The sequence below is a fragment of the Cebidichthys violaceus genome, unplaced genomic scaffold (assembly GCF_023349555.1).
Source record: "Cebidichthys violaceus isolate CVI_PGR_0920_01 unplaced genomic scaffold, fCebVio1.0.p SCAF_16, whole genome shotgun sequence".
In the NCBI taxonomy this organism is placed as follows: domain Eukaryota; kingdom Metazoa; phylum Chordata; class Actinopteri; order Perciformes; family Stichaeidae; genus Cebidichthys; species Cebidichthys violaceus.
The window spans coordinates 13,895,360-13,918,830 of record NW_027176329.1 but is presented as its reverse complement, the minus strand read 5'-3'; the positions used below and the strand labels follow the sequence as shown (position 1 = coordinate 13,918,830).

The 23,471-nt window shown below is 40.4% G+C and overlaps 1 protein-coding gene across 1 annotated transcript in view; it reads right to left on the bottom strand.

Annotated features, from left to right (window-relative positions):
* LOC137872910 (autotaxin-like) overlaps positions 1-22,220 on the bottom strand; it is a 42,968-nt gene extending 20,748 nt beyond the window's left edge. Inside the window, exons 1-22 of the mRNA XM_068711419.1 lie at positions 22,015-22,220; positions 15,987-16,092; positions 15,014-15,163; positions 13,409-13,534; positions 13,241-13,301; positions 12,909-13,006; positions 12,143-12,222; positions 11,928-12,047; positions 11,457-11,512; positions 9,807-9,872; positions 9,209-9,281; positions 8,810-8,918; positions 8,082-8,207; positions 7,964-7,995; positions 7,604-7,731; positions 6,608-6,686; positions 5,451-5,538; positions 5,172-5,344; positions 4,719-4,779; positions 4,035-4,174; positions 3,179-3,320; positions 2,385-2,462 (exon numbers count right to left, since the gene is read on the bottom strand). Of these exons, the coding sequence (XP_068567520.1) occupies positions 2,385-2,462; positions 3,179-3,320; positions 4,035-4,174; positions 4,719-4,779; positions 5,172-5,344; positions 5,451-5,538; positions 6,608-6,686; positions 7,604-7,731; positions 7,964-7,995; positions 8,082-8,207; positions 8,810-8,918; positions 9,209-9,281; positions 9,807-9,872; positions 11,457-11,512; positions 11,928-12,047; positions 12,143-12,222; positions 12,909-13,006; positions 13,241-13,301; positions 13,409-13,534; positions 15,014-15,163; positions 15,987-16,092; positions 22,015-22,032 (2,110 nt within the window). The 5' untranslated portion in view covers positions 22,033-22,220. The remainder of the gene's footprint in view (positions 1-2,384; positions 2,463-3,178; positions 3,321-4,034; positions 4,175-4,718; positions 4,780-5,171; positions 5,345-5,450; positions 5,539-6,607; positions 6,687-7,603; positions 7,732-7,963; positions 7,996-8,081; positions 8,208-8,809; positions 8,919-9,208; positions 9,282-9,806; positions 9,873-11,456; positions 11,513-11,927; positions 12,048-12,142; positions 12,223-12,908; positions 13,007-13,240; positions 13,302-13,408; positions 13,535-15,013; positions 15,164-15,986; positions 16,093-22,014) is intronic.
* Between the last annotated feature and the right edge of the window lie 1,251 nt (positions 22,221-23,471).

The window sequence follows — 23,471 nt, the reverse complement described above, 5'->3', positions numbered from 1 at the left end:
TTAAAAATGCACACTTTCTCTGAAAGTGTAAAACAGCTGCAGGAAGAAAACAATCTGAGGAAATCAAGTTTACTGGAGAAGTTAAACACTTTAGTAATAATAAAAATGTGTTCACAATGTTTAGTATCTTAGGTCCTTAAATTGGGGTTATGGTGACTTCTGGCAGCTTGAATCTCCTAAACTTAAAACGTTCAGCTAAACAGTCAGCGTTCTGTTTCCTCCTGATGTAACCAATCGATTCCCCAGTTGTCAATAAAGAAAACCAGCACATTCTCCAGACACGTGGTCTGTTCACAGAGCCGACGACAGCGACGAGTTATTCGTGTGTCTCAATGAGACGGCGGTTCAGCGAGACAGAGAGTGTTTTGTCCTGATAAGTCCTCTCTGTCCGCACAAACAATGGGTGTCAGGCTGTCCTCGCTCGGACCCGACGTCACCACATTTCTGCCTCTTTGTCTCGTGTGACACGAACTGAACGCCGCTGATGTGCAGGAAGAGAGGAGACACACGTGAATCTGATCATCACAGGCAGCTGAACGAGGCCGAAAAAACTGAAGAAACTTGACAAAAGCCTTGCAAAAAGTAAGAGTTCCTTTTTTTCAATTCAAATGTCTGAGGATTCCAGTTGACGTTCATGTTTAGAGGTTGTGGATTGTCGTCTTGTTGCAGAACACAAACTCACAATTCACAGACTTTATTTCCCTGCCAGACTTTTGGAATTTATGTTTCTGCTATTTTGTCCACCAGTTTACAGGTGGACGAATGTCAAGTTGTTAATTTTCATGTCATGTTAACAGGTTTTTTTGACTCAGTTTCTGTTCCCAAATGGGTACTTTGGAAGATAAACGTCTTACTGTATTTGACCTTAAGGTGTAAAGAAATTAAAATGGGCATGTTTCATGTTTTCCGGCTTGTTTTGATGCAGATTTCCTGGAGGTCGGGGATGATCCTGACCAACACTGACTCCTGGCTCCTGCTGTATATTTTACATGAATAAAGGATCAGACGTATTTCTCTCTTCTTATTTCTCTATTTTGAGCCTCCTCGTCTCCTCCGTCCTCCTGCCTGTGACCCACTAATCGATCGCACAATTCCTAAAATGCATCTCCAGGAGAGAGGAGCTATGAGCGAGGATGCACAGGTGTATTCTTTGCGGACGTCTTTTCAGCACCTGTGATGTATTAAAAGAGGCGTGACGCACAGCCGGGGCCCACGTCATATTTAAAGGGACAGTGTGTGGAATTTAGGGGGATCTATTGGCAGAAATGTGAAATAAATCTTCACGGCAACCATGTTTCTACAGTAGCCCAGAACGGACAAACCAACCTGCTTCGGCTTCCCGACCGTGGTCGGAAAACACTGTGAAGACACCATGTTTTCCCTGTTGGTCTTGAGGAGCTGCAGCATTTATTTCTGCACAAACTACAACTTCCACTGTACATTCACTTGAAATCATCACCGCTAAACAAACTCTCTTCTGTCACGCTGAATGACCTATGCTCCTCTTACAACAACTGGCTCTAGTTGTCGACCAACATGGTTCTCCTCAGACGGCAACCTCCGGTTCAGCCGAGTAAAGCCCACGCTGAAGTGTCTAAAAGCTGCATTCTCTCTACTGTCCATCAGGGGGCGACTCCTCTGGTTCTATAGAAGTCTATGAGAAAATGACTCTACTTCTCTCTTGATTTATTCCCTCAGTAAACATTGTAAACATGAGTTTATGGTCTCAATCTCTAGTTTCAAGTCTTCTTCAATACAGCATGATGTTCATTTAGTAAATTATGATCCATATCCATTTAGAGTCAAATAGACCATAAAGCAGAGTATGCTTTAGGGGCGGGGCTACCTTGTGATTGACAGGAGAGACTTATACGATGTCTCTGCATCACTCCCCGGATTCCAAATATGGTAACTACCGTTCACCGGTTGCAAAAATGTCAAGATGGCGACGGCCATAATCCAAATTGCAGAACTGCAGGCTTTATAACATCAGTCCACAAACCAATGGGTGACTTCTTATATACAGTCTATGGTTCTCCTACACACTTGGCACATGGTAGAAGTTTCACCTGGTTGCGTCACTTTAAACTTTACAGCTCATTTTGTTTAAATACCTGTTGCCTTGTCTCCTCGCTCCTTACATCTCTTCCTCGCCTCCTCCGCTCACATCTCAGGTGGAAGGAGACCAAAGACGCGAGGAGAGGAGGCGAGGATGTACAAACTGAGTAATGAGAAGAGCCCACTGTCCGACCCTTCTAATCACTAACTTGCTCCTTTGGTTTTATTCTGTATTTACATTCCCCATCACGCCCCTGTGTGCCCCGTTTCCCTCCTGTGGATCAATAAAGTTGTAAACGTGAGTGTGGATGAAGCGTGTGACTCACTCTTGAAGGCCGGGTACATGGGGACGATGTTGGTGATCAGCGAGGCGTCGTATCTGGACTCTGGAGACGACGCCAGCTCTGTCAACGACATCACGCACAAACACGAATCGAGATCGCATCAAACGCCTTCATCATAGAAACATCACGCGTAGAAATGTAATCTGCATTCATCTCTAGTTTTTTCTGTCGGCTGTTAGAATACTAGACAATACAATTTATGAATGTAATTATAAAATATAAAAACAAATCAGTCAGTAGAACTAAATGCATCACATTAAAACATAAATACTTGTTATTATTTTATAATCACTGTACAGCCTGATCTAATGAGACATTTGCTCATATGATTAAAAAAGAAGATGTTCTCTGGTTATTAGCATTAAGAAAAAAGGAGAATTGAATAAAACCTCAACCTGACAACCAAAGTAACTTATTTCTAAATCTGCAGTAAAACATAAATAAATAGGTGTTGTATCAGTTCTGTTGTTTGATAGATAATGTAAACAAAAGCAAATATATGAATGCGTATTATATGTTGTGAAAATATGTTTATCAACAGATTTGAATTAATGACTTTAAGAAACCACTGAGGTGTAAACATGATTGAGTGACATAGAGGTTGACCTCGACCTCGACCATTATTACTAGTCAACTAATCAATAATTAACTAACTAACTTGTTAACTACAGAAAAAAAACAAGAAAAAAAAAACTAAATAAATATTCATGTTTTCACGTGTCTGTGTCACATCATGGAATCGGCTCTGAGAGACGGCGTATCTGCTGCAGGTTTACCTGGAGGGAAGAGGAAGCCGGAGGTGAGGTGGTTGTTCTGGCTGTAGGTGGTGCAGCTCTGACTGTGATCAGCTGACACTCTGGAGTCCACTCGGACGCACTGAACGCCAGGGGACACCTCCGGAACGGGAGTCATGTCCTCCTGAGAGACAAAGACATCAAACGGGAATGAGAGAGGGAGAGAGGAGGAGAAACATATTTTGCTTTCATATTTAGTCTCATTTGTTGCTCTCGTTTAAATCTTCCTGTGCAAGAAAGTTGTAAAAAGACACATCGTGTCAAACGCAGTCTGCAGACGAGAAATCGCATGAGAACAAATATAAATAAATTTAAAAAAGCAGTGAGAGGGCGAAAAGGAAGGTGTGGTGTTCATGCATGACGGTGTGTATTCATGCATGACGTGTGTATTCATGCAGTGTGTGTGAGTCCAGGTGCACCTTGTAAACCTGCAGCATGTTCCTGTAAACGTGTCAGAGACACAGAGTCTGGCTGTTTCCTGATGTTGTCGCACACGTTTGTGTTTGTGTTTGTGTTTGTGTTTGAGTTTGAGTTTGAGTCTGGGCAGAACTAGACTTGAGCAGACATTTTACAACCTGACGCCCAGTTTAAACACATTTATAGAGGTCAGAAAAACAAAATCGCTGAATTTTGGGGGGGAAAGAACCTTACTTTCACAATAAATTAATGGATCATAAATTGATTGAAGGAAGGTAGGAAATTAATACAAATACAAAGACTAATGTTTGCTTTGGAATGGAATTTGCAGTAAAATAAAGTTCAACTGTAAAAAAAAAAAAAAAAAAAAAAACATTGCAGTAAAGTTTGTAGAAAAGCATGAAACCGAGATAAGCTTTACCTGTCGTGGCAGCGTGAACGCCGTCCACAGAGGCATGGCCAGCTCTTTGCTGTAGCCGCTGATGAACTCCACGTGATGAAGCAAACTGTACTGAGTGTCAAACATCACGGCTGGACGACCAAACGGGAGGTGGGTGCTGTCTGCACACACACAAACGCGCGCACACACGCACGCACACACACACACACACACACACACACACACACACACACACACACACACACACACAGTCAGAGGCCAAAAAGCATTCATCTCAAATCTTTCTTCTTAGTTTTGCGGTGAAAACTTAATGACTCAGTTTTGTCCAGTTCAGCTCAACATTTCCCACCTTGTTAGACTATTATAAACCAGTCCTCCCATGTCATCATCACATAAAGGCCTGAGATTGGTCAAAATGTTTTCCTGACAGTTAAACTCTTATACAGTCAATACTATTATATAATTAAAAAAACAACAGCAATCCATCCTCTCCAAAATGTTAAAACAGGAATAGCCGCATACTTGACACGGGTGATTTTCACATCTATATTTAGAGGATACTAAACTAAAACTATTGCTTTACTTAACAACAATCCGCTGCAACACACACACACAGCTGATCAGTAGTCTCTTGTGGCTCTTACAGCACTAGTGAATGACTGTTATTCATCCTTGAAAAGGAACTGAAGTGTGACAGGAACTTACTGTAGCTGTAGATTCCATCTGAAGCAGGACTGAAGGCTTCAATGTTCTCCTCCACTTTGTTCTGTATCAAAAGAAAAGCACAGAAGTCAGCTTGTTTTGAGGATTTCTGCCCTCTTGAGCAACGCAGCTTTATTTATTTTTTTGTCATGTAACAAGGGTTTTAAATAGAGTTCTGCATCTCACTGGTTACCTCCACAAGAAGTTTTTGCAGGAAATAATCTTTAAAACATTTATGATACTTACACCAGTTATATGATTTTTTTTTAAAGTGTGAATACAATCAGCAGAAGTAAAAAGCTAACGTTAGTCTATAAAGGAACTCCACCAAATGCATTGAAAGAAAATTGAATTCAAGACGAGGGAACAGGAAGTACAAAAATGCTCATTTATGGTTTTTAGGACTCATTCCTGCAGAGTCAGAAATATCTTTTAATGACGTCAGCGTCCTCTGACCTCATCATCACAGCTGCAGCCCAGGTCGTGGGTCACGGTGGCGTCAGAGTCGGACGCCGGTGACGGTGACGTCACTTCCTCTGGCATGCTGGGTTGGTACGGAGGATCTTTCAGCATGTCGTTCAAGCTGCCGTACGTCCCGTTGTTAGGGGCCGGCTTCAGCCCCAACAAGTCTGAGACGTAGAAAGAGAGAGAAGAGAAGAGAAACGACAGAGCATCTGAGCGAGTCTCTAGGCGAAACAATGAAACCATCAAAAAGGCAAATAATAATATTCTCACCACACATGACGTTGTATAATTCTATATTTTCAAACTCCGGCACTCTTTTCTGGAACTTGAAGCTCGGTCCATGACCCGTGAAAATGGTCTGTGTGAAGAAAATCAGACATTAAACCCACAGAAATATCCTCTAAATCAGTGGAAAACCTGCATTCAAGTTAAAACTGTTTCATGCGTTTAGTTCTTAGTATTTGGGGACTTCAGTCAAAGAAACATCCGAGGGAATCAGACATCAGGTGTAACCTCAGAGGAGTATCATAGCCACGTATCCCCATATAAAGGTTCTTATATTTTACAAAAAGGTACTCCTCATTTTCCGTGCGTTTTCCAACGAAAGTCCAGCAACACGCGTCAATTTCTGCTCGTTACATGCATTCAGTCTTTTCAAAATAAACTTCCTTCTTCACAGGAAACAACTTAGTTGAGGCAACAAAACTATTTAGTTAGGTTTCAGAAAAGACTGTCGTTTATTACTACGGAAGTGCCGTTACTGAAGTACGCAAGTTACGTGACAAATAAATCAAAGCTCACTTCATTTGTTTAGGTTTCTAGAGCTACGAATGCATAACGGCCTGATTACAGCAAAGTATCCTCATGCAATGGTTTGTGCGATATCTTCCGAAACTTGTTCTCATCATGTTAAGTAACAAGAGCGATCAATTCATTTCAATTTATTTGTACAACCCTGTTTCACAAATCACATATTTGTCTGAGTGGGCATTACAATCTGTACGTCATACGACATCTACTGTCCTGAGACCCTCGCATCTAAAAACAAAAAGCAGCAAAACATCTTAGAAATGTTGTGGTGTCGGCTAAAATAAGTCACAAAAGTAAGGTCAAATTATAATTTATATACTACGACTATGGGCGGCTGTGGCTCAGAGGAGTTGGAGGTTGGATCCACGGCTGTGTCAGCGATGTGATTGGGTTAATGTTGGCAAATGCAAGAAAGTTTAAGTCACATGATGGTGCAGCCCTGCACCTCCTGACTCACGGTTACGTGGGTTATGTATAAATAACATTAGATTACTTTTGTAGGTTTAAGTACGAACAGTGAATAAGAAAAACTACAGTCCAACATATCACATAACAGTCTGTAATACAGCCGAGAAAAAGAGATATGAAGTTAAAGAGACTTTAAAACTACATAGTACCCTCATGCTGGTGATCTTGTTGTCAAAGCCGTGGTCACCAAAGAAACCACACCGAGTCCTCAGTTTTTCCGGCATTTTCCTAAAGCAAAAAACATGAAAACTAAAAACGGAAAAAAACAGTTTGACATAATGACTCCCAAATGATTCTGCCAGTGGATGAAAGTCTGCCATGTGTGTTCATGTCGTCAAAAGCCTCTCAGGTCTTCTCAGGTCGTTTAGGGTCCAAATCAAAATGTTCCACAGACTCGAGGGTCAGAACTGAAGTTGGACCAGATCTTGAGCTCAACCGGACAAAGAGACCTGGTTCAGGTTGTGTTATGGCTGAGGTCACGAGGAGGTCAAGTCCACCCAAATACTTCAATGAAAATGTAAAACAGTGATCAGAGATGACTAGAGGTGGACAGTTTTCTCTGTAGTTATGTCATTTAGTTATAGTACTAAGAGATAAGATAAAGTAACCATTCATTGGTATCATAGACTGTATATAAGAAGTGGACGTGGTCGTCGCGATGTCACCCATTGGTTTGTGGACTGATGTTACGATGCTCGAGTTCTGCATTTTGGCGTTCGCAATCTTGTTTTTTTTCCAGCCAGTGAACATAAGTGACCATATTTAGACTGCGGACGCCGTATACAACTGTCAATCACAAGTTAGCCCCGCCCTATAGCATACCCTGCTTTCTGGTCTATTTGACTCTAAATGGACCATGATTTACTAAATGAACATCATGCTGTATTGAAGAAGGCTTGAAACTAGAGATTGAGACCATAAACTCATGTTTACAATGTTTACTGAGGGAATAAATCAAGAGAGAAGTAGAGTCATTTTCTCATAGACTTCTATACAACGAAGGAGTCGCCCCCTGATGGTCATTAGAGAGAATGCAAGTTCATGACACTTCAGCATTGGCTTCCCTTTACAGAAGTGGAGGTTGCAGCCTGATTGGTATTAAATCTTCACCTTCAACAGAACTGAATCAGTGTGTAAAAGGTTACCTGGCGATGTGCCACTTCCTCTCCAACAGGAGGTGGACGTCCTCAATCCTGCGGTTGTTGGCGTAGTGAAGCCTCTTGGGTAAATGCTGCTTTAGGTACGGCTTGAAGTGCTGAGTCGGCATTTTACACTGAAACAACAAATACAGAGGTGACCTGACATCTCTTGATATTTGATATATATATATATATAGTTGCGTTTCTCTGTCTCTCTCTCTCTCTCTCTCTCTCTCTCTCTCTCTCTCTGTCTCTCTCTCTCTCTCTCTCTCTCTCACTCTCTCACTCTCTCTAAACAGAAATTACAGGAACAAGTTTAAGTTCACGTCTTTGTTGTGATTGTGGGTGTTTCGTTGTTGGACTTACCGTGAGGTTTGCAACCACAACTTTTGGGTCATCTGTAAAAGAAAATATGTCAAAAAGAAGCTTGTTTTTCTTTTTTCTTTTTTAAATCTGATACAGCCTAGTGTCAGTGTCATCTTACATGTGGTGGATTTGGGGTCCCGGGGTCGTATCCTGCCCAGCGAGCCGGGGATCAGCACAATCTCGTCTATGTTGAGCGGGTAGCTGCTGAGAAACTCTGTCTGATCACAGTGGGCCTCCTCCATACCTGAGAGAAGATTACTGTTGTTATTGTCAAAAGGTTCAGTTCACCTAAAAGTATCACATGTTACATCATCCATTTCTGTTCATGCTTTAGTTTTTATGTTCCATGAGTTTGACATATTTGCCTCTTAAACTTGTGCTGCCACTAAAAATATACTCCAAGCAAATGTGACTTTGTGTTCCTCAAAGCATTGAAAAACTTCATAGCAATGCGTTTCTTTCCATAGTCTGTATATAAGAAGTGAACATATTCATCGTGACATCACCAACTGGTTGGTGGACTAGAGTTTTGAAGCCTCAAATTTGCCGATTTGGCCGCCGCCATCTTGTCTTTTTGCAACCAGTGAACAGAAGTGACCATATTTGGACTGTGGAGTAGGGAATACAAGTTCAAGACACTTCCGCATTGGCCTCACTCTTCAGAACCCGAGGTTGCCGTCTGTTTTTTTGTCCCAGTAACTATGGAAAATCTCACTTTCAACAGTTGTCATAGGGACTTTGTCTTTTGAAGGTAGTAGTTTACTACAAGGTGCACTGTTTAAACTAACTGTCCAGGTTTAACTCAAGAAAAGTCGTATAAGAGCAGTGATTATATGGCGGTCGTACCATGGTCTCCTACGATGATGATGTTAACGCAGCGATGCAGGTTCATCTGCTTCAGACCGTTCATCAAGTGACCAATGATGTTATCGATCTCCCTCAGAGGGTTATCCAGCTGTAGACAGGATAAATAAAGAAATGATATAGATATATACTTTCTAATTCAATGATGCAATCTCCACTGGAAGGGCACCCTAGAAGGCACTTTACCATGTTTTCTCCACTGATGGGGCACCCCAGAAAGCACTTCATAATATGTTATCTTCCATAAGGGCATCCAAGTGGGCACTTGTCTGCATTCTTTTCAATATTTTTTGTATTTTATTTGTTTATTTATTATTTATTTGATTTTTCATGGGCGCGCCAAGGAGGTCAGTCGCCCCCTCTGAGTCCATTAGTGCTCACCTCACTGCTGAGCGGTCCCAGTCGATGTCCGAAGGTATCGGGCTGCTCCGAGTGGACGGCGAAAACATATGGTCTAAAGACACAACACAGACAATTTGATCATGACATCATCCAGGTAGGAGAGCATTGTGAGGCCATTCCAAAATCAAATTTTGGGAGCTTTAAGTACAGTGCCATTGGCTGATTGGAGTCATATTTGGGAAGCACTTTTCTTCCCAAATAGGCCAAATTTCATGTTTCTAGCTCGTTCCAGCTCACAGGAATTGCAGACACCAATTACAAAATGACACAAACTCAATATAGGCCTCTGCCCCTTTGGGCTGTAACTAAGTAACCCTAAATACATAGTAGCAGCTGCATTCCATTTAAGCTGTGTATATTGTGTTATCTTGACTTATTGGGACACTTCATTGGAACTGAGCCAACATGTATGTTATTAGTTCCACCTGAGCTTTTTCCTGCTACTGCAAGTCAATGTTTGATCCAAGAGAAAGACCCAGGTTTACAAGACCACAGTATAACAAAAAAAACAACTTTTAATAAGTGTATTCATGTCTAAAACAATCTTGAGTGAAGTCCCAAAGAATAGAAAATATACCTCTCATCATCGGGCAGATGCAGCCAGCGAAGGATGGTCAAAATCCTCCTCTCTAGAGGAATCACCCTGGAAACAAGACGATTAAGAAGTAGGAGGTCAAGAAACAAAACGCAGTGACAGAGTCTTCACAGTTCCATATATATTTGGATACTTGACTTATTGGTGACAATAAGGGTCGAAGGGGACCTGATCTTTCTTTTTTACCACTTTGTCTCTCTCATTTCATTCTTGATATGAATAATTTTTTGCTCTGTGCCTCAACAAGCTGGCGTTTGAGTGGTCAATGGCCTCTGTTGTGACTGAGTGTGTGGGGCTATTATCCCGAGTCTTGGGAGTATTTGGAGCCATTGTCAGTCAGTCCGTCTCAGGATGTTTCCCTCGTGATGAGTATGTCATCAACATGCTAATGTTTTCTGAAACAAATCTGTCTCTGCAGTCACTGAGGTGAAGTGAAGAGAAAAGCGTCTTTAAGTGTTTAATAATCATCTTTTGAGCAAATTGATTTGTCACATGTTGCCATTATGTTGTTTGATCTCCATAATGTGTACGACTCATTTACTGACTTTAATGTCATGATTGAAAAATGTATTTAAGTTGCTTTTGTTATTTACCCATTATTTCATTTTTTACAAAATTAATAATGCTATTATTTTTTGAAGTCTCAGCTTCAGTCTACTTTGGTTGCTCTCGCGTGAATCCCAACAACAAGAGCAAGGAAGCGGCAACCACAGACTATTTATATGCTCCGGCGAAAGATTTATGCTGATGATAATGGACATTAATTTGGTTGTGAGGACACCAGAAGACTGTTTCTTTTGTTCGTAGCATGCAGCCAACGAGGTATTTTATATGCTCTCTTTATTTTCTCGTTTATACTGCGTGTGTTTAAGTTTTTACAGTGAATTTTGAGGGAAGCTTCAAATGAACCAGTAGCCAGAAAGCTGCTTGTGTCTGCCTGTGCTTCGAGGGAATTACAGGATTTCTATTCCTGCTTGTTTGCTTTGGTAATGACATTATGAAATATAATGAGGAATTGGGAATATACAATTTGTTTAAATAAATCTATAAAAAATTCATAAAAATATTTTTTATGACAATAATCAGATTTAAAAATCTGAATCATGTATCTGAAAACTCCAACATGTACACTGTGTATTTCAGGTTGATCCTCGTCAGTGTAAACATGGCCGGAGGCTTTGGCTGGTGTGTTCAAGAACACCTCTGTGCTTGTCTGTTTTAGTAACCCACAAAGTGAAGTAAAGCAATTAGATCCCTTAAATTTCTCATTTTTGTTTTGCTCAAACTTATATCTGTAATCATCTATATTAAAAAAAAATCTCCAGTGTGTATAAAGGCTTGAATTCTCCAACATATCAAGCGTTTAGCTTATGATCATAAGCAAATGAGCGACAGTGCAAGATCCACCAATAACAGAACAGGACTGAAGACTTCCCTGAATACACACTATGTAGTACTGTATACTATATATTACATGCAGCTTTTATAATACACATTGACTAAAACACTGACTACATAAACAGATAGTAACCCATAGTCCTTTCCTCCTAAAGTACCCATAGCCTCTTTGAGGTTTTCGTAAGTTACCAGTGCAGCGCTGCGTTCAAAATAATCCAGTACTAACTTAAGTACCAAGGCCAGAAGAAAGAGGCTGCTTTCACTCCTTGTTCCTCTGCTGTGATCCAGATCTGTAAAACAGAAAAGAGAAATGGAGTGTGTTAGCACTCTGCTACAGGTTAAAGGTCACACCTTTGCTCCTGAGATCTTATCGCTATGTGTCAATGTCATGCTAATTATATACAGTATCTGCTGTATACTTATTGTTGTAGTGTACTTTCTTGTCCACTTAGGATGCAATTTGTCTTTGTTATCAAGAACATTTTGTACAAGTAATAGTGTTCTTATATTCTTTACAATGGATGGATATTTCTCTGAGAACCTCCAGGATATGAAACTTGTGATCATTGTGTCTTACAAAAGTCTCAGTTGGGTCAAAACCTCTAATCATCCCAGTGAGTGACATGCAGGAAGTGATCGCTAACTCAGGTGCAAGTTTGATCTGATTCCCATCCAATCACAAGCTGGTCTCTAGAGTTAACTCACGGGCTGTCCGCCCCACCAGCGGTGGTTCAGTTTCTCTCTGGTGCGCAGGCTGAAGGTGGCATTGAACACGGGGTCGTGCATGGTGTTCCCCACGATCCCATGGGACTCTGGGTACAGGCCCTGCAGAGAGCGACGTCACTGCAGTTAATATGTTGAATATCGGGCTGAAGGACCTTAACGGACGTATAGAGAGACGTTACACAGGGGTCACTTACTGTGACTAGAGTGTATAGATTCGGGAAAGTCTTTGATGGGTAGACTGGTCGCATGTAGGGTGCTGACGTTCCACACTTTCCTAAGAGGAAAGAAATGGAAGCTTTTCAGTATTAAACTTCATAAAAACATACTTTAAGCACTAAATCAAAGAGAATAGAGAAAGAGAGCGAACTACTGGGTCTCAGCGCATCATAGTCCTTGTGGTCCGGACCCGACAGATATCAGTGCTAAGTTGACATGTTGTGTTTTTATCACGCTGAGGAGACAAGAAGATGAATCAGATCTGGGACGAGGGGGAGATAAAACATGAGTTGAGCGAGCGTTTGTTCCCAGCTCTTTTATCTGGTCAGATAGCTTGTGATGTCCCTCATGTTTTAAAGTCTCTTGAGGCGGGGGGGTCAAGGTTACTGGCGTCTAGTGTTATGTGTTGTTGTTCCTTTTGTCTCCTGTCCTTGACGGAGGGAACAGATGGGTGATGCAGGAGGTAAAATAGGTTAGAGGTGACTTTTTGGCTCCAGTGAGCGAGCGTTAGTCACATATGATCGGCTCCAGAGGTGAACCGTGCCGTTTTGCCGGACCTGCCTCGCCATTGCGAGAAGTTGAATGGATCGTAAAGGGAAATAATTTTTTCTTAGGCTTTTCACCAAGACAATAACAATAAAAACATAAAATTATAAAAGCCAGATTGAATAGATTTATCTTTAAAAAATACTTCTACAACAGCTTTTAGGAAAGAAGGCATGAGAAGGAATAAAGGAGACGTACTCAGTTTGTGTATGTTGGGGATGACGGAGATGCCCTTCTTCAGGTAGGAGGCTCTGAACCCGTCGACAGACAGCATGATGAGTGGAGGACGGATGAAGCTGAGAAGAACAAGGAAGCAAAGACAAAATCCACAGGTGCTATACATGTTAAAAAGGAATTAAGAAAAAAAAATTTACTGAATCGAATTGGAGTGCTCCTAATTTGCAGGCTGAAAATGAAGGCCTTCGAAAAATGAACTTTTTCGAAGGCCTTCTCTTGAATATAAAACTTGAAATAAAACAAAATAAGTAGATTACGACATGTCTTGAGTTTGACGTCAGTTTCGGACTCACCCTGCAGGACATTCTGCGCTCTTGATCTCCTCACAGTCTCCATCCACCCATGAAGTCTCACCTGACGTGGGAAACAACAGCACAGGAGTAATGACCTTCTGTCTTTCATGCACATTCACCCTCCGTTGTTTATATGTTGTTATTCGGGGGACCGATCACGATGAGTACCTTTGCAGAGCGATTTATAGTTGGAGCAGCAGTCTCCTCTCTCCAGGCAGTCCTCCGAGCAGTGGCAGGCGCGATCGTCATTCCTCTCCTCCCCACAGCGATCCTGCGTGCATTCGAAACCTCCCGCTGAGACACGGGAGGGAGGAAAGTTCATTATCACGTCATTACTGTAATTGCTTCAACAACAACATAAAGTACATCAAGAATGAATACTGTGATATAAGTCTCAGGCACCCAAAGTCGGTTTGATTCTAAGCAAAGCAATAAAAGCACAAGGAGCTCATGATTGTAGATTTTTTTTTTTTTCTTCTAGTTTTGGAAAATGCCCCACTGTTGTTTGCTTAATGTTTTCAAGATGAAACCGCGGTTTCATTCTCTTCACTCAGCCAAGCTCTAAATTAGCATCAGATGAATACTGACGTGGTGGTTAACTCCAGGACAGTTGCCCTTTGTTCATGTTATATCCGCCACAGCAGAAAGCACTTATCATGTTGTGTTCGCCAAGCTTTTTGAGTACCGGAGCTACCGTAGTACCGCTGTGTACTATTCCAAACAGATTCAGTAGAAAATATAGGAAATAAGGAGTAGCAGCAGCAAATCACGTGTAAATCTGCTTAAATATGTGTAAAAAAAAATGCAAATAAACCGTGTCTCCTGCAAAATTTCGTTCTGTGGTACGATCCTCGACCCCTCCAAGTTTCCTTGCGCAAGACACTGAATCCTGAAATCGCTCCTGAAGGCTGTTCATCAGTGTATGAATGAGTGAATGATGACATGTAGCATAAAGCGCTTCTAGTGTTTGGGAAAATAGAAATGCAAGTCCATTTTCCATTTACTATACAACTAAACATATTTTCTCCCAGATTACGGACTTTGTAAATTGAAAGAAAACAAAACATAAACGCGACAAAACTACCACTTAAAATGTGTATGTTTGTTTTATTATTTCAGTTAGCTGACTTTTGGTCAGGGTGTTGACCAACACATCCACCCTGACCACCTCCTTACATGGACTTCTATGGACTGTAAGTAGGAACGAGAAAATAGTTTCCCTCGAAAATTGAATTAAGATGCATTTTTTTATTTCTAGTAGACCCGGCTGCTGGGTGACACACAAACTGTAGTTCATTTTGATTCGATCGCTTATACGCCGTCGTGCTGCCACAAATACTCACTAGAGCACCAAATGTGGATTAATCCGCCACTGAAAATAGTCCCCAACAAATGCCTACTGTTTGAGCAACGTCTGATAAAAACTACTTCAAAAGAAAATAAACTGTATATTTGTTAACTTTTAAAGATTTTCATCTCATGTAGGAACCGATGGGCCTGGGTCTGAGGAGGTTAGAAACTATTGAGAGACGGACTAACACATTGTTGGTTTTAGTCTTTTCATGGACTTGAATAACAGCAGGCTTCTCCTCAAAGATACAAGTAAGTACAACAAAAACTTGTTTCTTGGCCAAAGGCCGTGACTCCCACCAAAGCTGTTTTTGTTGCGTCCAGCTAAACAATCAAGCAGTACAGGAAATGAAGCCTACTTTTCGCTGAGTAATATGTTAAAGAAGGTAACACCAGGAGAAGTGATTGAGACATCAGACTGACCTGTTTTCAGGCAGTGCTCTTCAAAGTCAGAGCAGCAGCTGTAGTAGATTTTACACAGATTGTCACATCTGCATCCTGGAGGTTTGGCCTCCTCCAGCTCAAAGCACCTCCCCTTGCAGGAGCCCGCTGAGCTGACCCACTCTGAGACGACTGGAGGGAGGAGAGGGGGCACAGTTAGACACAACTGCTGCAAACATGCTGTACTCGTCTTTTGTCTTCTGTCTTAAAGGGGACATATCATTACTAACTCAATGTTTCAGTGCTTGGGCACATTTAGAGGGCTTACCAACCAGCCAGCAACCTCCGGTTCTGAAAAGTGAAGACAATGCTTCATGTCTTAGAGCTGCATTCTCTCTACTGACCATCAGGGGGCGACTCCTCTGGTTGTATAGAAGTCTAGTCTAAAATGACTCTACTTCTCTCTTGATTTATTCCCTCAGTAAACATTGTAAACATAAGTTTATGGTCTCAATCTCTAGTTTCAAGTCTTCTTCAATACAGCATGATGTTCATTTAGTAAATTATGATCATTTAGAGTCAAATAGACCATAAAGCAGGGTATGCTTTAGGGCGGGGCTACACAGTGATTGACAGGTCTCTAACAGAGACATATACGGCATATCTACGTCCCTCCTCCTCAGTCCAAATATGGTCACTTATGTTCACTGCTGCAAAAATCCAAGATGGCGACAGCTAAGATGCCAAACTGGAGACGTCAAAACGGCAGTCTACAAACCAATGGGTTTCTGACTGCGGTTTTGGACTTCTTATACACAGTCTGTTATGTAGTATGTTACCAACCCACAAACTTTGAAATAAGACAACCCAGTCAGTTTTGTTGTGGGCTGTCTAAATCATTAGTTTGGTGGTTTCAAGCATTTACAACAATCTTGATTTATCTTGATGTATCCCTACATGAGCCATTTGTTTAAAATGTATGAAAGCGGATTTGACCTGAATCAAAGGTTTTCACCTTTAGTGTGAGGTTGTGGGTTGTCTCCTCCCTCTGCAGGTCTACTGGCTTGAAAAACATAAGCTCTGCTGACATCAGATCCCCACAGACAGAACACAACCACTACCTGCAGAAAAAACACAGACCACACGTTAGAAAAACCTACATTAAATTATTTTTTTAGACTCCAATAAGCAAAAATTGAATTTAGGTCAAAGGTCAGGTTCAGCAGCAGCTCTTTGGAGAGCACAACCATAGACCCACTGGGCACAGGGCCCAGGTTAGGGGGCCCCTGGGCCAGTACTTCTGTTTGAAGTTACGGATGACATTTTTTGATGGGAAGTCATGAATAAAAAGAGACAAAAAAAGACTATAAAGAAACCCAAAAAAACCTACAAAGAGACTCAAAACGACCAAAAAGAGCCGCAAAACAACTACAGGATGCAAATCGACCAAGAGACACAAACATATTACAAAGAGATGCAAAACGACTGCAAAGAGACGCAAAACAACCAAGAAGACACACAAAACCACTACAAAAAGATCCATAACGACTATAAAGAAATGCAAAATGACCTTAAAGCAGGAGCGTTTCTAGGATTCAAAGAAAGGGGGGGGCTTAGCCCCAAGGGGAGGGGCATGTTTGCGCAATTTATTTTGGGGCCGCAGATATCCATTGTTTCAGACCGTTCATAGATTGGTTCAATCAGAAAGAGTGATTTTGCTCTGTAGTTTTGCTTGCATTCAGTATATGATAACACAAGAGACAGAATTTCAGGGTCATAGTGAAATTTGACAACACAAATATGAACTTTTCTCAAAGAGAGAAATAATTTTCCTGCTTGTAAAGGGAAGACGGATAAACTAGCTTTCATATCTGCGTCACTCCCAAATCCTAATTGTTAAAGGAACCGCACACAATGGATGGAGAATGGACCTGACAGTGTCAACTTTTGAGTTGTTCACTTGTTTTATTATGAGCAGAAGGGAATAAGATTTTGATCAACATTTACATCTGTTTTGTTGTCCGTGTAGTTTTTACATACCAGTGATATTTTATGCTCATTTGGACACTATCACTGAGATAAAGATGAACTAGTTCAGTGTCAAATATGCCATTAACTGATTATAAACAACAACATTCTATAGGGACTGATATTATTGTTTTGAAATACTAGAGAGATATATTAATGCAAAGAATAGAGAGATGTCGATAATTATTTCTTGTATTTTGAATCCGCTCGTTCACTCTTGCTCACTGGAGACAGTTTCTAACAAAATAGCTAGCTAGCTAGCTAACTTAGTGTTAGCATAGCCCACTACAATATTCCCTTTCATTTGCCTCAAGTAAACTTAAATGTAAGCAGGTAACAATCGTTAACAACTACAGATAGCCACATTCTGTAACTACCTGTACTTACAATTTCACTCCGTGCATCATTTCCTTTGAGCTAAACGCCTTTAATCGCTATAATCCTGGCTGTCGTTGACGAGAGACGTTACTTGACAGAGTAAGAAAGCCAGCGCAGCAGCCTCCCCAAGGTCCTAGTGCCCGGGAGTAATAGTTCAGTATGATGATGGGCTGTTGGATTGTACTTTGAAGAGAAAACATACAAACCAGGACGCACGCACATATGTAGCATGTTAGAGTTATAAATAACTTGTCCATGTGAGAAACAATAGTTTAATTTAATGACATCACCAATATATATATATATATATATATATATATATATATATATATATATATATATATATATATATATATATATATATATATATATATATATATATTTATTTATTATAATTTTTTTAAGCCAATAATGGCAAATTATTTGGGGGGGCTGAAGAACATTTTAGGGGGGCTTCAGGGGCCCATCATCTCATAATCTGTCCATGAGTACAGCCTCAGTGTCTTGCTCAAGGACACTTTCATTTACCAAAATAGGGTCTGGAGAGACGATTGACTTGCTGCCTTGATGTCCTAACTGGAAGGTTCTCCTCTGAGACACATTCATGTTCACATCTCACTAAAGGGCTCAGAGGTAGCCGTGTTGTGAGATTAAACTTCTTCTATAAGAGCCCAGCACTAACCCACTGCAGATAAAGGTTCACACAGTGTGCTGCGCAGAGCTGATTAAGACGTTCACAGCAACATTGGTGGGTTTGAATCACGATAAACTCCTCTACAGAGCCAAACCAGAGACTCTTACCTGTGAAATAAACATGTATCAAAGTCTGTTTGTCAGATAAGAACATTCTTGGTATTAAAAACGTAATGAGCAGGAAAAAACGGACTCACAAAGAGAAAATAAAATCATTTTGATTCATAGCTAAACAGCAGAGAAGGAAGTTCTTAGAGTTCACCAGAGCTTCACAAAGTAATGAGTTCTTCATTTAATTAAAACCACTAACTTTTCTAAACTTTTCTCCAAAGTTAAGGATGTAATCGAATAGAAAACACATTCGATCTCCCCCTCTGTTGAATTCAGTCCAGTCACACTGCAAAAACTTTAAATCCTACCAAGTGAATCTGTCTAAATCCTCGTCAAACAACATTTTGTGTTAGACACAATCACCTAACAAGCAACATTTCAGTGAGATACAGGTACTTGTTTTTAGAAAATGCATCTTGAATATCTTTTTAAAATACTGCTTTTAAGGCGTATTATGACACGCAGCTCTTCCTCATACTAGTGAAATATGAATCATAATATATACTCAGCTGGTCGCTTTGGACCGCAATCATTTTCTACATTCTCTGTTTAAACACTGAATCAAAAACCCAACGCTACAACATGTGTCTTCATCAGGGGTCTAATAAGAATGCTGGATTGCAAACCACTTTTTATACATTTCCAAACATTTTCAAGCATAACAAGGCACCCAATGTTGAGGCAAAGTCCCGCCTCTTCTGGTGGTACCACCATGGGACGTTATTTTAGGGGGGAAAATGTTATAGTAGTCAACAATGAGGGACAATTTTTAGATCTTGTTTGAATTGTGCTATAAATTACACATATGATGTTTGTCAATTGAAAAGATAATTTTGTAGCTTGCAGTAAAACTGTTGAAATATAAAACTGTGAAAACACATAATTAGAAAAGACTACAGACCCAAACGTGTCGTGAGTGACGTCTCTTTCACTAAAGTATGTTTCGTACCAGAATGTTCCCACACCAACAGCGTGGTCTCACACACTCACACACTCTCACATGTACATACATACACATCAGGTAAGATAACGTTGCATTTGTGCGTGGAACACGGCGAAGTTAGCTAACTAGCTAGTTAGCCAAGGTGGTGATGGTGATGTATATTGTGCGAGACGATAGATGAAGTTCACTGAGCGGCAAACTCAAAATTATCTTTTAGATTGACAAACATACGTGTAGTTCATGGTACAATTTAAACAGGCTCGAACATGATCTCGCCGTTGACTATCGTACATATTTTTGCAGAAATAAGGTCCCATGGACACTGGAAGAGGCGGGACTTTGCCTCTCTATAGAGTAGTCATTGGTAGTAAAGTCAATCCAGTCAAAAACTAGTTTGAAACGAGGGCTTACCCTTCTCAAAGGATTGATTGTGCTTACAAGACCAGAGAAAGATCTAGAGAATCTTTAATGAAACCAGACAAGTCAAACGGAAGTCATTCATGTGTGTTCACTTCCTTTATCAAGTCAAAATTAAATCCATAGTAAAAAACAAAACACATTTTGAGTTCCAATGAAAACATCTTACAGACATTTTAGTATCTTTCCGATTTGAAGTCCACGATAATCTTAATTCACCTTGTTACTCATGGGTTTGATGCAACAATACGGCTCTTACTTAAGAGCTCAAACACATCATATTCAGGACGGACCTTTAATGTGAAGGGACGCATTACTTGAGCCGCCAGTGTTTATTGGTCAAAGCGTCCTTTTGGAGTGACGTATGCAGGAAAAACCAAACCACGTCAGCGCTATTAGGAGACAGGATCTGACCTTTACTTGTGACAAAACATTTTCAACATTTTCTAGAACTTAATCTCTCGTCTACACTTCCAAGGGATTGAGAAAGTGCATTGCAATAAACGAGGTGGTAATCTGGATGTATTGCTCCTGAAACATGAAGGATTTTGGAAACATAAACTAAATGCACTATCAACACATGGACTGAATGAAGAGCTAGACTTTCCTTATATGTTATTCTTCTGTTTTCATACAATTAGTTGGAAATTGAATTTAAATGTTATTCTTGGTTTGTTCTATTTGACCACAAGATGGTGCCGTAATATGTAAAACACACACAGGTGGCTACAATGCAGGTGATCCACATGATGACTTGATTACCAATGATGTGATTATTCTAAAGGATGCCTTGTTGGGTTTGGAAATGCATAAAAACATGGTTTGCAACCCTTCGTTCCTCTTTGGCCTCTGATGAAGACACATGTCAAAACGGCCTTTTGGTTCAGCACAACGAAAAGTCCAATTATCTTGTGAAATACAGGATAGTTTCAAAGGAAATGACCATTTGTATATCAGTTACTCATCCCGTGTTACCTTGAATTCTTGAAAAAAACCGTTGTTTTTCTGGCACACCTCCACGGTGAATGAAGAATTAAAAAAAAAAGGAAAATCTTGATGAATTCAAGATGTCACGTTTAACAGCAAAACTACATCAAAACATCTGTTTACAAACTCTCACACAGCTGGTGCAGAATAATCCAAGTTTCATTTATCTAGTCATATGCTCACTACTTCACCAACACATGCATCTTCACTAAATCCTCACTGCTCAAAACACTTAAAATGTGTCCGGACTCGTGCAGACGATTTACGTACATTTAAATTCTCTACTACATTATATTATATTAATGGAATATTAACTACTGTGTGAGATTTGACACATGTGTTGCTCTATTAAAAAGGTTTACAATTGAATTGCAATTCCTGTTCATTTTGAAGATGTTTTACCAAGTTGCTGGTGTACAATTTACTTTTTTAATAATAAATACCAGTTCAATAAATGTATTTGTATGTATGTATTTGTTGCAAAGCATGACCCCTTCACTTCCACACAGTGAGGCATTCATCTTATTAATCAAACGCCGGTGTCGGATCATCTCGGAACACCAAGTATCTCGGTTGAAAAAGTCAGATTGGTGCATCCTTAGCGAAGTTGCATGTGTTTGTTAAGTAGTGAACATTTAACGAGATGTGGATTATTCTGCACCACCATTCTACACACACACACACACACACACACACACACACACACACACACATTTACTTCCATTCATCAAGACTTTTCTCTGTTTTTTTAATTCTTCGTTCACCGTGATGGCGTGACAGAAGTTTTCCTCAAGAATTCAAGGGAACAGAAATTATCATTTGTTTCACACTTACACCAGCTGATCTGCTCTAAACCTCTCAGGGACACAGATCACTGGTGAGATGTGAAGCACCCTCAGCTTGAATATGAAGACTGAGCCCTTACTGTCTGTTACAGGAGAACTGCAGGACTCTATGGTCTCTTCTCAGAGTACATTTTGTAATACTGGTACTATGGAAATACGTTTAAGTGTTGCAACAAAATCTTTCTATCACAGACTATACTTTTATTAGAGATTTTTCATTATCGGCATGTTGATTCATGTAGAAATGTCTGACTCAAATAATCCTATGATGATGATGATGATGATGATGATGATGATGATGATGGATGACAGACAGACCAAAACAACAGCAGCTCTATGATTCCTGCTCGGTGGTGAAATGTCCCCTCTCTTCAGGTTACTGTTCCAGAGCTTGCATTGATATGAGGCAAAGTGCAGCTCTCTCACTCACAGGTCAATACATCCGTTTTTTGTTTTTTTTATGAAGTTCGGGGAAGCGGAGGAGGGGAGAGGGAGAGAGAGAGGGAGAGAGAGAGGGGGGGAGAGAGAGAGAGAGAGAGAGAGAGAGAGGGAGAGGGAGAGAGCCGGAGAAACGCAACTATATATATATATATATTTATATATATATCAAATATCAAAACTGTCACACAGTCTTACCGTACCAAATTTCCTAATAGCATGTTCCAAACAGCGAATCCACTTGGAGCATTCCCCCTAAAAACAGAAAAAGAAAGCTCCGAAAATGTGTCTAACGTCCGGTAGAAGCTGTGTTGCGCCTCTGCAGATCGATGGAGCAGAGCGCAGGGGTCCAACTCTCTCTCTCTCTCTCTCTCTCTCTCTCTCTCTCTCTCTCGATATCCCGTTGTTTGCCTTTGCTCTGCCTCTCTCTCGGTCTTGGGCCAATAAGCATGAAGTAATGGTGACAGCTGCTCTCTGGTACAACAGTGCCTGCGCTCCGGAGTCCAGCTCAGTCAGAGAGAGAGAGAGAGAGAGAGAGAGAGAGAGAGAGAGAGAGAGAGAGAGAGAGAGAGGCACTCTGGAGGAGAAGAGGGGCTGCAGCTTTAGGCTTAAAGGAATATATGTCATTGGTTTATGTGGAACTTCATAGGAGAGATAAGTTATAAAAGCAGTAAGCAACGACCTCGGAATGTTGAAAAGTTTGCAGACAAGTTGTTCAAGAGCAAAATACAATGCAAATCTTTCACACTAACCCACCATATGCATAATATTTATATTACTATACGAATATATATATATATATATATATATATATATATATATATATATATATATATATGGTTTATCTGAAACTTTAGTGATAAGCTATAAAAAAAAAATAATGACCTCTGAGTATTGAAAAGTTGTTCAAGTGCAAAATACAATAAAGATCTTCCACACACTATCCCACCATATGCACATTATTAGTATTATTATACAAATATATTGTGTTTTATTGCATTGTTACCATTTTAATGCCTTTTTATTGTTACTTGTATTGCCATTGTGCTGCAATATCGAGGATCCAAAACAAAAGTAATTTTACTTTGACGTAACAATAAAGGAATCTTCACTCAGCGTTTCATAACTGTTTTGGATTTTGCAGAGAAAAGCTGCAGCACTGATGTGAATCAAAGTGCTGACTCACCAGCTCAAAGAATTACACGCTGACTGATCAAATGCTCTGCGATCCTGATGTCTTGTGGTAAATATTGCAGCAGCACACAGTGACTGTAAGCTGACATTGCAGGAAGATAAACAACACAATTCGTGAGTCTGTAAGTGACCCTGAGAAGAAACAATTGAGAGTAGCGGTGATAACAAGTTTAAGACTCTGCAGCCAATCTAGCAGCGAACTGCTGTTTGTAAAGGAGACAAACGGTTTTCACATTGCTCAGCATGAAAATGATGCCAATGCCAATTAGGAGACGTATTTGTGGTGGACGCACAAATTAAATTTACTTATGTGACTAAACAACAGTCAGAGCAAGTGAGGTACTCTTTAATATCCAACAAGCAGGACTTTCAACCAGAAGACTGGTGTTCAACAACAAGTTGTGGTTTTATGGTAGTGATTTTGTTGCCTAAAGCTAACTGTTCGTGGTCATTTTGTGTTTCTTTG